The sequence below is a fragment of the Quercus lobata genome, unplaced genomic scaffold (genome assembly GCF_001633185.2).
Source record: "Quercus lobata isolate SW786 unplaced genomic scaffold, ValleyOak3.0 Primary Assembly Scq3eQI_1999, whole genome shotgun sequence".
NCBI lineage: Eukaryota > Viridiplantae > Streptophyta > Magnoliopsida > Fagales > Fagaceae > Quercus > Quercus lobata.
Window position 1 is genome coordinate 84,980 of NW_022154714.1, and position 15,197 is coordinate 100,176.

Sequence of the window (15,197 nt, forward strand, 5' to 3'; positions counted from 1 at the left end):
GAGGTGAAGCTAAATTTTATCAAATTGTGGGTATGTCCCCAGTACTACAGTAACTTCGTCAATTGGTTGGGTTGAATAAAATTGGCATTGAATTTTTTTGAATAAAAAAAAAAAATTTTAGGTCCACTTGTTGTTTTGTCATTTAATTTTCACAAAATACTTACCTAATTGGACCCTACCTCATGAAAAATGCTGCCACATCTTTATCAATAAATATAGGATTCTCGCTCGGTCCACTAGTATAAATCATGCCCTTAATCCCAACCTCACTTAAAAGAGTTAAGAAATCTCTTTCTCTGCCTCTGCTCAATGGCAACAAGTTCATTAATCTCCGCGGTCACAAGAAGGTTAGCAATATATGATTTAATCATGGTTTTATTTTACATGCGTTCATGTTTTTTATTTTTTATAAACTTCTATTAGATCGTTACGATTATTCACAATTATGATCAATTAACACTTCTAAGGCTGATTCACAATTATGGTAATGCACTCTGTTTGCCAAAAATGGAAAAAATCTGTTGCTACTTAAGACACTTCTAATTTTGCTTTCATGATCAACACAATTTAGGAACTAAGGACTCTTATGATAATGAAGTCTTTTTGCCAAAAACAAGAAAAAGTCTATTGCTGCCTAGACACTTCTGATTTTCCTTTCAATCGATTGGAGACAGACATATAGATACTACTTAATTTCAGATAAGTGCTGGTTTTGATTCTAAATTTGAAAACCTTATCGATTAAATAAACCAGCCCTCTACATTAAAACCTTAATAAACTAATATTACCAATAATCTTATTAGCTAGATTTGGATTGAGAGTTGCCAGAATTTGGAGATAAGTCCACTCTAAGATGGTTGGAGGCCTCTCTCTCTCTCTCTCTCTCTCTTCTTCTTCTTCTTCTTGGTTCAGTGAGCTAGGTTTCAGTTTTATAACATTGTTCCTGTGACTCATCACATTTATACTATTACTTATTGATAATTCAAATTATTCAATAGTTGGGGAATGGGGATGGAAAAGTTTGACATCTTCATTTAAAATATAAAAAATGCTAATTGAGTTTCAAGACTCTTGTTGTCATATATTTACATCACTCGAGGTTATAATTAAACACATTGCAGAGAATTTGAGCAATTTTTCCTTCATCAATAGAGATGTTAAATTTCAAAGTGTAAGTCAATGGATAAATAATTTCATAATTTATTGAAACGGTAAGTTGTGATTTGTGGACAACCACTTTTATATACATCCATCACCTTGTCAATAACAAGATATACATACTAAATTTCAAATACACCTGAGTTCGGTGGACAGATGTCATTGCTTCATGGCAATATATAAATTAACAAAATGTTTTGCACAAGTCCTTGATATCTAGTTTCTTTGCAACAAAATATTTTCTTTGCCTATTTTTTTATATAAAGATTAAACAGTCCTTTAAAAAGGACTCTAGAAGATGTCCTTTCGTTTAAATTATAGAGTATTACTTGACTAAGTTGGTTCCAAATTGTGTAGGTTGGAGGGAAAGGTGGCTCTAATAACTGGAGGAGCTAGCGGCATTGGTGAATTCACGGCCAAAGTCTTTGTCCATCATGGAGCCAAGGTGGTTATAGCTGACATCCAAGATGAATTGGGTCATTCAGTCATTGAGGCCCTTGGCTCATCAAATGCACTCTATGTACACTGCGATGTAACTGATGAAGCCCAAATAAAAAATGCTGTGGACAAAGCTGTGGCAACTTATGGAAAGCTAGACATAATGTTCAACAATGCTGGCATAGCTGATGAGAACAAGGTTCGCATCATTGACAATGAAAAAGCAGACTTCGAACGTGTGCTTAGCGTAAATGTGACTGGCGTTTTTCTTGGCATTAAACATGCATCGCAGGCCATGATTCCAGCACGTAGTGGTAGCATTATTTCAACCTCTAGCATAAGCTCATATGTTGGAGGTGCAGCTTCATATTCGTACACATGCTCAAAACACGCTGTCGTAGGCCTTACCAAAAATGCCGCGGTTGAGTTAGGGCAATTTGGCATTAGGGTCAATTGCTTGTCACCTTATGCACTTGCAACACCTTTAGCAACGAAATTTGTTGGTGTTGATGATGAAACCCTTGAGAATGTGATGAATTCCCTTGCCAACCTAAAGGGTGTGACTCTTAAGGCAGAAGATGTTGCAAATGCTGCTCTCTTTTTGGCTAGTGATGAATCAAGATACGTGAGTGGACACAATCTCCTAATTGATGGGGGCTTCAGCATTGTCAATCCATCGTTCAACATGTTTCAGTACCCAGATTCTTAATCATATCAGTAAGAAACTTTGTTTCCGGGTTCAAAAATGGTGTGCCATAATGATAATAGTCTTTTTTCTCCCAGATTAATGAGTGAAATAATACCAAACAATGTTCTCTTAGTGCAAGTTTATCATGTGATAGTGACAATTTTGAGGTAGTCCAATTAAATCTCTCATGATCATCTTTATACAATTTGTAAGTCATGTCTTTGAATCTTGATAAATTTGAAGTACGTACTTTGAAACAAATGTGTATGATGTTAGATAATGCGCACTAAAATTATTGCTTCTTAAGTTCTAAAGACAAAAGGGAGTCCACTAATTAGTGGACATGGTGTGTGAGAATTAAATTCATCAGTCCCACTATCTGAACACCAAAACATCCCACGCTTTTTAGTTCATTTTTCCTTGTTTGATTTGCTCCCTCCTCTCATAAAATATCCTCCTTTCCACTTTTTTTTTTTACAAGATAGAATTTCTATTCTAACTTAATTTGTGTATATGTGTGTGAGTCCACTAATTAGTGGACATGGTGTGTGAGAATTAAATTCATCAGTCCCACTATCATGAACACCAAAACATCCCACGCTTTTTAGTTCATTTTTCCTCGTTTGATTTGCTCCCTCCTCTCATAAAATATCCTCCTTTCCTTTTTTTTTTACAAGATAGAATTTTTACTCTAACTTAATCTGTGTATATGTGCGTGAGTCTCCCTTCTAGAAACTTACATCCCGGCCTTTACCCCTTACCCCCCACAAGCATTTATATCTGTAGAGTAACCACTGCACCAAGGGTGCGCAGTAGTCTTTCCATTTTGTTATAACATTTGTTAGTTTCATTCAGTAATTATTTAGTCCAATTATGATTAGGTTTGAACAACATCAATATTGTGCAAACAAATAAACAACATCGGAAAGTAAATGAGACAATATGGTGATGCAGGGAAAAACCAATGAAAACTATTTAAAGAAAAAGGGAGAAAAAAAAAAGAAAAACCTACGAGGACTTGACCAACCGATTCTATATGCAAAATACATTCACTAAATGAATTGAAATTTTTACGATAAGAATAACTCTATTCTAAATTGCTACATCTTAGTAGTATTAAGAATCTTACCATACACTTGCATGTATGGATGGAAATATCACAAGTTAATTTAATTATTCCATAAAAATGTTAATTAAAATTTATTTGCATAATACAATCCCATGGTTATAGTGTTTAATCTCTTGCTTAAAGGTTTTTGTCCCCTATTTTTGTCTGGCCGAGTATCCAGACCCCTTTGTATACTTTATTTTTACCTTATATTGAAATTTATATCTTTAATCTCAAAAAAAAAAAAAAAAAAAAATTATGGTAGACATGTAAGAACAAAATAATCTTGGCAAATAATATTATCCTTTTAATTAATTTTAAAATAAATATCTCTTATCAGATAACGCATTTATTTAAATTAATTCATTAAAGTTCTAACTATGGAAGAACGCAATCAAAAGAGAGTCGATTTTTGTTTGTTTTTTTAATGGGACATAAATATGAGATAATATAACGAATTACATGACCTAGTTCTCAAAAAAAAAAAAAAAAGTCCTTAAAATAAGCAAAAAAAAAAAAAAAAAAAAAAAAAAAAAAAAAAAAAAATCTCTATATAAATAGGAGAGGTATCAAACTGAAAAGGGGTCAAGATTTTCACTTACGGTAGACTATTGAATACCAACCCATCACCCAAACCCATTTTCTTTTTTAACTATTTTTTTTTTGTGTGCATATTTTTCATCTCTCTCTCTCTCTCTCTCTCGTAGCACACAAATCACTTTAGCATCCATTCATCCATAACATTCATTCACAAAGAAAACTTCACATAGTTTTTAGGATATTCCACTTATCATATCATCAACAGACTGAAAATTCATCAACAAATGTCAAACTTCCAGAGTCTTTTTGGGTTAAACAAGCATAAATATTAACTAAGAAACAATAAGTCTTGTACATCTTGGATATTTCACATGCTCGTGCACTCACATGCTAATAGCAATAATGATGAATTTCAAATGAATAATTGCCCTAAATATTACATTTGTATATTCATAGCCTTTATGTTTAAAAATACTTTCACATAAATTTAGCAGTATCGAAGTGGATTGAAATGTTATATTAATGTGGCTCAACAAAAATGTAGTAACAATAAATGTTAAACTTAAGATTTTAGATATTATGAGTTTGAGATTTATATATAATATTTTAATAAATTTGGATTTAGATTAGGTGCTGATTTAGATTAGGTGCTTTCAACCCAAATATGTCTTTTCCCATTATGTAATTGCACAAAATAGATCGAAGTGGAGCAAAATGGACCGAAGTGGTCTGAATGGACCGAATTGGACCAAATAGAACAATGTGGGCCAAATGGATAGAATAGGACCGAATAGGAACAAGATAGACCGAAGTGAACCAAATAGGACTGAATAAGAACGAATGGACCGAAGTGGACAGAATGGACTGAACGGGACCCAATTGGATTGATGTGGATTGAATAGTACTAATGTGGACTGAATAGAGCCGAAGTGGACAGAATGGACTGAATAGAACCAAAGTGGACAAAATGGACGGAATATGACCAAAGTGGACCGAACAACCCTAATAGGACTGAAGTGGACTAAAGTAGACAGAATGGACCGAATAGGACCAATGTGGACTATATAGGACTGAAGTGGACATAATAGGACTAATATGGACCGAATAGAGGCAATGTGGACTGAATGGACCAAATAGAACTTTAGTGGACAGAATGGACTAAATGACTGAATGGACCGATTAGGACTATGTAGACCGAATAGGACCAAAATGGACCGAATAGAACTAATGTGGTCCGAATGAGACTTTTGAATATTTATCATTTTTATTGCATTTTTAAGGCTCATATTTCTAATTTCTAATGTCAATTTTCTTTGTATTTTTTAACTCAAAACTACAGAGTGTAGCCCATATATAATAAAATTTCATACTTTTCAACCCAAAAATTAAGAAACAAAATGAATTTTTGAACTAAACTTGAAAAGACAACCTACACAAAGAATCAATTTAAGGCCCAGTTAGTCTAAAATGGACTGAAGATGACTGAAATTGACTGAATGGATTGAATTGGGCCGAATGGGACAGAAATAGACCTAATTGGACCAAATAGAAATTATTTAATTTTTAGGGAGAACAAATTATCTTCAAAAAATTTTAGAGAAAAAAATTATAAATCATATTACTAGACAAAATAATTATTTATCCCCATTCATCTTGTGGGTCTACGACTAGTATTGTGAATAAAAGTTTTAATGGATGTGCCAACAATCATATGGTCTAGTGACACTCCTGTAAGCATGCAAGTCTGTACCAAGTTAGATTTTCTCAATCGAAACTTTTGGAGGGAAGTGAAAGATGATAACAAATTGGGTTGTTGTCTTAAGAGTTTGAAGTCCATTTGTACTCCTAAATGTGAGGGAGGTTTGGGCATTAAGAAGACAGAGGATATGAATAAGGCGCTAGTTGCGAAAATGGCTTGGGAAATAGCTAGCAATGCTGATAAATGGTGGGTAAAAGTCTTTCAAAAGAAATATGTGAAGAACATAAATTTTATGAAAATCCCAGTGCCGAAAGTAGTGTCTTGGTCTTGTCAAAGTATTCTTGCTTGCAGAGATGTCTTGAATGAAATGACCAAATATTCTAGTGTTTGAATGCAAACGTTGAATACTCAGTTAAATCAGCGTATTATGCTCTACTAATCCCAGGTATTGCCCACCACCCAATCCTTCAAAATAAAGAGTCGAAAAAACTCTGGAAGTTGAAAATCCATGTAAGATTCAAGAATCTACAGTGGAAACTTTCATGGAATTATTTAGCTACAAGTTTTGTTCTTAACAACAGGTTTCCTCTCCCATTTGTTAGCTGTTTTTTGTGCAACAATGCAATTGAGTTCGCGGAGCATTTGCTCCTTCAGTGCAACTGGGCTGCCAAAATTTGGTTGTTGTCTCCTCGGCCTATTAATTGTAATTATTTAAACATATGCAGTCAATATCAGATTGGGTGAAAATGATCTTAAGCCCAGAAATCTATTTGGGTCTAAATGATGAGGAGTCCAGAAATTTCCCACTTTTTGCTACAACTGTTTTTGACCCGCTATGGATGACTAGAAATAAAGTGAGAATGGAAGGAGTTATTTCAAGTCCTATGGAGATTGCAAGACAGGTGCAGAGATTATTTATAAAGCACAAGCAAGCATGGAAAGAAAAAACTAAGAGGCAAACTAGAGATCCAACTTGGCATCCTCCACCAATTGAATGGGTTAAGTTGAACTTTGATGCAGCCTTAGAGAATGAACTAGCTCGGTGACATTGGTGAGCAAAGACCAAAATGGGAAGCTTAGTATACTTAGCCCCCCCACTGGAGTATCAAAGTTGTAAGGAGGATATTCTTATTTTGGCTAATCGTTTGTAAATGTTGTACTCTCTTATGTTTATAGAGAGGGCAACAAGTATGCCCATCTATTAGCCTAATGGACTGCCCTTTTGTCTTGAACTGGGCGGCTAGTTCTCATTTTATCTATGTTGCCTCATGTTGTCCAAGCTATGGTTGGAGCGAATACAAATCTTTTAGACCATTTTTTGTGTTCTACTTTATGTTTCGTCAATTATAACTTATCATGTATTTATTTGATTTTTCTTATAAATTAGCCAAAGTTTAAAATAGAAAAAAATAAGCACATGGCAAGTTATAATTGATGGAATATAAAGTGGAATACAAAAAAGAGTATAGAGGATTTGTATTCAATTGGAGTGGGAGTTGGCCTCATGCCCACTTCCTCTTGTTGTTCTATTAGTTGATTTGCTTGATCAATAAAGTATTTTTTCAGCATTAAAAAAAGAAAAAAAAAAAAAAAAGAGAGTAACACTACCGTAATATTTTGGGGGAAAATTCCTCAACTTTTGGTTAAAAAGAAATTAAATTTTCTTTCTCAACATATATTTTAAATGAAAACTTATTAATTTAAACTCTCTTTAAAAAGCATATTAACTATTAAGCATTAACAATACTTGGTGTGTTTGCATAAGTGCTTCACACAAGTATAAGTATTTGTGGGGTGTGGAGGGGAGAAGGGGGGGGGGGGAAGACTGGGGTTCAAGTATTCAGAAGAGAGTTTTACACACATATAATTTTAGAATAAGTTAGAGTAGAATTTTTATCTTGTATTAAAAAAAAAAAAAAAAACTTGGTGTGCCTTATTAGGAAAGTTAACTACCAATATGATTTTCTTACATGGCAAAAGAATGGAAAATTATGTAATAAGTATTATTATGTCATACTTCTTTCTCTCACATGAATAGTAAAGGCACTACGAATTTAATTAATAAGATTCACTATTATGTGAGAGGAGAGAATACAATATTAATGTACTCCTAGAATATATATTATATAATTACTCTAAAAAAAATAGGAGATGCGCTAGAGTAATTTATGGAGGCCCCGCCCTACTTGGTCCTATTTTGTCTCCATCTCTAACACTATACTAGTAATAACTTGCCACCTAAAAATAGGAATATTTTCTTATTTCATAATGCATTTTATTTTGAAAACTTATGGGATTTTTTATAAATTTTTTATTAAGAGATAGAAGAGAGATTGTGGGAGTTGATAACTAATATTGAGAGAGAGAGAGAGAGAGAGAGAGAGAGAGAGAGAGAGAGAGAGAGAGAGAGAGAGAGAGAGAGAGAGAGAGAGAGAGAGAGAGAGAGAGAGAGAGAGAGAGAGAGAGAGAGAGAGAGGCATATGATGTTATTAGTGAGCACAATAGTTTTAAGAAAGGATAAATTTAGGTATAATTTCTTTAAGTGTCGTAGGGTAGATTTCTTTAAAAAAAATTAATTATATAATTTTATTGTATTGAATTTAATTGTTATTTTTTAAAATAGCATGATTTGTGCTTTATTGATCATTATAGCCATGAGTTTGAATTTAATTAAGAAAACTAAGATACAATGCCTAAGGAACTATATTTAAATTTTGCTTTATTATAAAATGAAATAAAGTAATCATAATAAAGAATATAAACATCCTCTCACATGTTAAGTATAAGTGCTTATGAGTTGTGAAGGGTAAGGTCAGAGTTCAAGTTTCCAATAAGGAGTTTCACATACATATACACTTAAATTAGGTTAGAGAATAATTTATGTCTTCTATAATATATATATATATATATATATATATTTAACGTTACATTCTATCAATCGTAAATCTTCTTCTTCTTTATTTTTTTTTTAAAATTAAATAGCTAAATTTTAAAATGATATATTGAAATAAAGAAACACACTTTCTATATGAATTGTATTTTATATTTTATAATAAAGATTGTGACTTGAGAGTTGTTAGATTAAAAAAAAAAAAAGTAATTGATGGGGGACCAAATATAACTTAGTGAAAGTTGTCATGATCAATTATGAGTAGCCTCTAGTAGGTGAGTGCCTCAATGGTCACGCCCATGGGGTCTGCCACAATGGTTATCCCCCCCACTCATTTTGTTCATTAAAAAAAAAAAAAAAAAGTGAGCTATTGCCTAGCCTATTACAAGACCACGTGACATTAGATGTGCCATTAACCTTTAGTGGTTCTAACATGTAAGGATACGAATAGTAAATATTTTTTTTGGTTATTTATGAAAAAAAAAAAAAGTATTTATACATAGGGCATTGGTTTAAGAAATATTTTCAGAAATTTTTTATGAGAAAAAAATGAATTAATTATTTTAAGTTTTAACAGCTTTTTATACTTCCAATAAAATTGATGTAATTTTTTTAAAAAAAAATAGTTTATTAATGATTGCCTTAAGGACGCTTATTTAACAGTAATCTAACCTTCCTCAACTTGATACAATTTCAACAACCAAAATTTTGATGATGTGTACCGATAAAGGTCTTTACCGGGACCGATGAAAAAAATGGGATCACTTTTTATGGACTCGTTGAGAATGATTTTGATCTAGTTCATGATATATTAGAAGTAGAAGGCACCCAGGTGGGATCCTCACGGACTACCTCAAGCCGGAATCTAGCTTTCTCCATCTTTAATTCTTTTACCATTTCAAGCTTTTGATTTCTTCTCACATCAAGCATTTGTGCTGCAAATGGGACAGTCTTCACAAATCTGTTCACAACATAGGAAAACCCAGATCAAATAAGAAATGAACAAAAGAATTGAATATTCACAGCAAAACCCAGATCAAAAAAGAAATGAGAGTTCATTCAGGATGAACTCAACGGGTCTTGATGGGCATAGGAAAACCCAGATCAAATAGGAAATGAACAAAAGAATTGAATATTCACAGCAAAACCCAAAACAAAAAAGGTGATGGTTCATTTAGGATGAACTCAACGGGTCTTAATGGGCACAGGTAGGCCATCGACCCGTAATCCTTCCACTGCCAGGGGCGGGAGGTTGTCGCTGCTCTGTGAAACCAGCCTCACGCAGTTTCCTCCACTCTAGAAACCAAGAGACCCAGAGCCTTAGCCCAAGTCACATGGTTCAACCCTTGGCTTGGAATGGGCAGGCTAATTGTTGGCCACTCGCACCCGACTTAGTTGAGTTATCCCACAGTCCCATCACATTAATGCCCCGCGAAGGTTACAAGCTCTCGCTACTAAGCTCGGCGATTGAGAAAATGATTTACGCCTGTTATAAAGTATAGTTTTTTCTTGTACTTGAGCGGTGTGGGACTGATGCTTGTTTTCATTTTGGGGTGCAAACTTCTCATTTTAAACACGCCCCCCCATTTAAGTGATTAGTCCTGAAAGTTCTAGTCCTTGATAGGTGGAGATGTACATCAATTATTTGTTTAAATATCACTTTAATTTAACAAATTTTTTCATAATTTAGGTGGCTCAAATTGGATCACGCATACCATCCATTAGTTCAATGATAAAAAAAAAAAATTTGAGAGGGAGAATTTGGAGTTGGGTGCATTATCCATTATTGTGTAAATCATGCATATGCACTGTACAATAAAATAAAATTACATATGCACTGTACAAGCATATATGGATTCAAATTATATTCTCTCTTTTATTTTTTTTATTTTAATTTTTTTTGGATATACGCATGAGTTTACTCTTTTTTTTATTGAGTTTTTGATGATTTATTTATATTATACCATTTGTCTTTTGCACATCATTAATTCACCTAGAACAAAAATTTTTAAAAATTTAATAGGACACGTGGCGCAAAAGTAGACAACAATTGGAATCCAATTTAAAATGTAATTGGATTTTCTCACAGCTTTACCTATTAATATATAACTAGCTTGTAACCCCATGTATATGCATGAATATACTTAAAAAATATATATTAAGAGGCACAGTAAAATAATCTTACATATGTAATTTAAATATGATTGATAGTCATTCTTATATATATATATATATATATATATATATAATATTTTTAACTCTTTAAAAAATTTTCTAAAAATGTTATTAGGTAGAAAATGTAAATTGTTCATTTTAAAATTTTTTTTATGTTCATTAATTCTAGACTTTTTGGTTTTTGTACACAATAATGCACTTGAATGAATATTTATGATATGGTCCCACATTTGATTTCAAAATTAAGAAATAAAACTCTCTCTAAAAATAAATAATTTAGAACACATGGCGCAAAATTGAACTTCAATTGTAGAATCTAATTGGATTTTCTCTAAGCTTTACATATTAATATATATATATATATATATATATATATATATATATAAATATAGATAGATAGATAGATAGATGACTTAGAAATTTGAATTGTTTTTAATTCTACAAAAAAAAAGGGCTCATAAAGTGTTAGATATATGATTTTATATATAGTGTTAGATATATGATTATGTTTTTCATGATTTTCATATTGGACTCATCATTTTCTACTCTAAATTAACTCATTTGATACAAAAGTTAAAAAAAAACTTCGATTAGATGGAACACGTGCAGTAAAATTAAACTCTAATTGAAATCTAATTTTTACACTAAACTAACTAACTTGGTTCAAATTTTTAAAATTTTTGATTAGATGGGACTATATATATATATGATTTATAAATTTGAATTGTTTTTAGTTGTACAAAAAAAAAAGGCTTATAAATATAAAAATCATTCAAAAATTACGTTTTTATTTTATATGGTTTACTTATATTGGACTCCTTATTTTTTTACTCTAAATTAACTCATTTGGTACAAAAAATAAAAAAACTTAAATTAGATGGGACACATGTCGCAAAATTAAACTTTAATTGAAATTCAATTTTTACATTGAATTAACTTGGCATAAAAATTTAAAATCTTAGATTAGATGGGACACATGGCGCAAAATTAGACTCTAATTAAATTTCAATTTGAAATCTAATTGGATTTTCTCTCAGCTTTACCTATTATTATATATATATGTAGATAGAGATATATATATAGATTAGTGTGTAATCCTATGCATATGCACGAGAACAATTAAAAACATTCACAATTGCATGGTTTTAATTAATTTTACATTTAATTAGTTTTAGACACTTCAGTATTTTCACCCAATAATTTACTTATCACAAAAATTAAAAACTTAGATGGACATGTGGCGGAAAATTGGATTCCAATTGAAATCCAATTTAGAATTTAATTAGATTTGGACTCTTCGATTTTTACACTCAATAATTCACTTTGCACAAAATTAAAAATTAAATGGAACACATGGCGCAAAATTAAAAATCCAATTAAAATCTAATTGGATTTTCTCCGAGCTTATATATATATATATATATATATATATAGGGTTGGGTTCAAGTTACACCTAATGTAACTTTAAATAATTTTACACCAACTAATAATTTGTTATAGAATTTATATTTTAGAAATCTCACTATTGAATTACATATTCTATATGTTCTTCACATTCATTCCAATTTTTATATCAATTGAATGTTATTTACCATTCGATAGATAAACTCATATTTTATGCATTATTTTAAATTACAAAAACTTAAAATTAAACAATTGATTAATGACATGACCATTAATATTTTATTACTTTGAAATTTTGCAAGTATAGAGAATATTCGAAAATAATGTAATTTAATGGTGGATTTGTCAAAATTTATATCTAATTAAAAAATATTAAGTAGTATAATATTACTTAGAGTTATACCAGGTATAACTTGAACTCATCCCTCCACACACACATGCGCATATATATATGGGAAAAACTTGTAACCTAATGTTCACGGGAGAACACATTTAATTAGTAAAAGAAAATGTAGTCAAAAGTTCTACCTTGGGTAAGGTAGAACTTGCCAAAAGTGGTTAGTTTTTATTTCCTTTTTCAAAGTAAACGGCATGGATCTTTATTGATTGAAAGTAATAAAATTACAAAACCAGAACTAAAGTGGTAAGCTGTGATTATACACTAATCACAGCATATCAATTTTAAACACTTACGAAGTCACAAAGACTCTTATTGTTATACATTCCATGCAACAGTAAACAAGAGTTGGGGAGTAGTACTCAAATTCTAACCCATGAAGGCGCTAAAAATATTCACCATGTTAGGATTCACCACACTATACCCTCCATCTACCAAAAGGTTGAGCCCGCTTATATAATTTGCTTCATCGCTAGCCAAGTATAGTGCTGCTCGTGCTACATCTTCTGCCTTGAGAATTTGTCCCTTTAGATTACCAACAAGATTACTTATTGCGTCTTCTGCTTGAGACTTCTCAGCTTCACTAATCTCTGAAGACATACCAGTCCCCACGACTGCAAATGGAGACACACAATTTACTCTTATACCATATTGGCCAAGCTCAGCTGCCAAGCCTTTAGCTACCCCCACAATATTGCCCACTTTGAGGCTGCATAAGCATGACTTGAAATTCCTGCTATTGCTGAGGCCGCACTAGAAGTAAATAGTATGCATCCTTTGCGCTGTGGTACCATAACCCTTGCGGCATGTTTGGCTCCTAGAAAAGAGCCAACCAAGTTCACGCTAATAGTTTGCTCTAGATCTGACTTCTTTGTATCCAGAATTCTCCCTAATGGGCTAGGGCTGTCTATGATGCCCGCATTGTTATACATTATATCAAGTTGTCCATGTTTGGCAACGGTGGTGTCAATAAGATTGCAGATATCATCTTCATTTGTCACATCGCAATGGATGTAGCTAACATTTTTCCCAAGCTTATCTGCAATTTCTTGGCCTAGGTTATCTTGTACATCAGCAATGACAACCTTGGCACCGTGTTCATGGAAGAGATGCACGGTACTTGCTCCAATCCCGCTTGCTCCACCAGTTATGATTGCCACCTTGCCGTCTAGCCTGAAGATGGAATTGAATTAGTAGAGGAACATGGCAGAATTTCCACATGTAAAATCAAGTCTGATTCAAAACTTGAGTAATATGTTGTACTATTTCTGGTTACATTATATAAAATATAATATAAGCCTATGCCAAATCAAATTAAAGTTTCATGTTTCAACGGTTTAACTTTTAAAATCTCTGAAAATGACAAAAAGAAAAATAAGTTGTTTGAGCATCATCTCGTGTTGAGTAAACTTGAGTGGAACTTTAGGGTACTAATCTTTTAAATTGAATTTAGTCAACGCAGTATACCCCATGCATATGGGCCATATCACTAGCCAAAAATGTTGTTTACTCCAACAATAAAACATGCTACAAAAGGTATATATTAATGAAAATAATGAAAATAACGTAAAGCAAAACATGCATAAAGCAATGTAAGAACTTAGTGAACCACATAGTTTCTGACCTTTTTGCAATTGCTAACAGGGAGAACGAGATAAAGAGGAATATTTTGTAAGCCTTCGAAGTATGGGAATAGATTGCCGACGACCTTTGATTTATATGCTCAAAGCAAAGACAAAGAAGAGGGATCGTGCCACAAGTAACCTCATGAATTTATCGAGTTAAATTTATAGGATAAGCTCCGAAGCCTAAAATCGTACTCGCTTGGCAAGTGGGTTGGTTATTTATTTATTTTAATTTTTTATTAAATTATAAGGTGGGTGTTTATTAACCAAAAAGTCTTTGGCAGTTAATTTATCTTCATTAGGTCGGCTGCATTATTTAGTTCATTCAATAATCTTCATTAGGTTGGCCGCATTATTTTGTTCATTCATGTGGCAACTCATGACTCATGAGTAACTTTCTAAAGTTTTGCATGCATGGTGATGCATGTAGGGATGGCCAAAACCCACTGGGTAACGGATACCCAATCCAAAAGTGTTGGATATTAACCGATTTATCTTGGACAAAGAGAATAGGCTGGATTTCTCCCGAACTCGAAATTATCAGGCTAGGTTTAGGTATTGCCTGATTCTGATCTATATTATTATTATTTATTTAAAAAAAAAAAAAAAACCCTAAAAGAACACAATGGATGCTTTTGCCTTAATATGTGAGAATTGGAGTTTAATGTTTACTGATTTATAAGTATGGCTGTTATCATTGAATTTGAAAATTAACTGGTAGCCTTTTTGAACTTTAATCTCATTATTTATGTACTTTTTTTTTTTGAGACATTATTTATTTACATTAAACTAAGTACTTGTTACCCAATCAAATGCAAGTTAGGTGGGAAAAAAGAAATGGCAGGTTACTAGGTTAGGATTCTGTCCAGAACTAAATTTGCAATTTGTTGCTACATCAACCCATGCTCAACATTGGCTAGGCCTTTTGTTCGCAGCCTGAATAGCTTAGCTTATGCTCAACATTGGTCCCCTCCCTCCCCCCATTCAGCTAAGATTAATGTTGATACGGCTATGGGCCTGCGTTTCTCTGTCATTGCAGTTGTTGCTAGAGATTGGAGAGGGGAGTTGGTACTTG

The 15,197-nt window shown here is 32.4% G+C and overlaps 1 protein-coding gene and 1 pseudogene across 1 annotated transcript; one reads left to right on the plus strand and one right to left on the minus strand.

Moving 5' to 3' along the window:
• The first annotated feature begins 241 nt into the window (after positions 1–241).
• LOC115973065 (secoisolariciresinol dehydrogenase-like) lies at positions 242–2,560 on the plus strand. The gene is made up of 2 exons (XM_031093307.1): positions 242–347; positions 1,516–2,560. Exons 1-2 carry the CDS (start codon positions 310–312, stop codon positions 2,303–2,305), a joined length of 828 nt encoding a protein of 275 aa, XP_030949167.1. The 5' UTR covers positions 242–309; the 3' UTR covers positions 2,306–2,560.
• Positions 2,561–12,663: 10,103 nt separating this feature from the next.
• LOC115973067 lies at positions 12,664–14,894 on the minus strand (annotated as a pseudogene).
• Between the last annotated feature and the right edge of the window lie 303 nt (positions 14,895–15,197).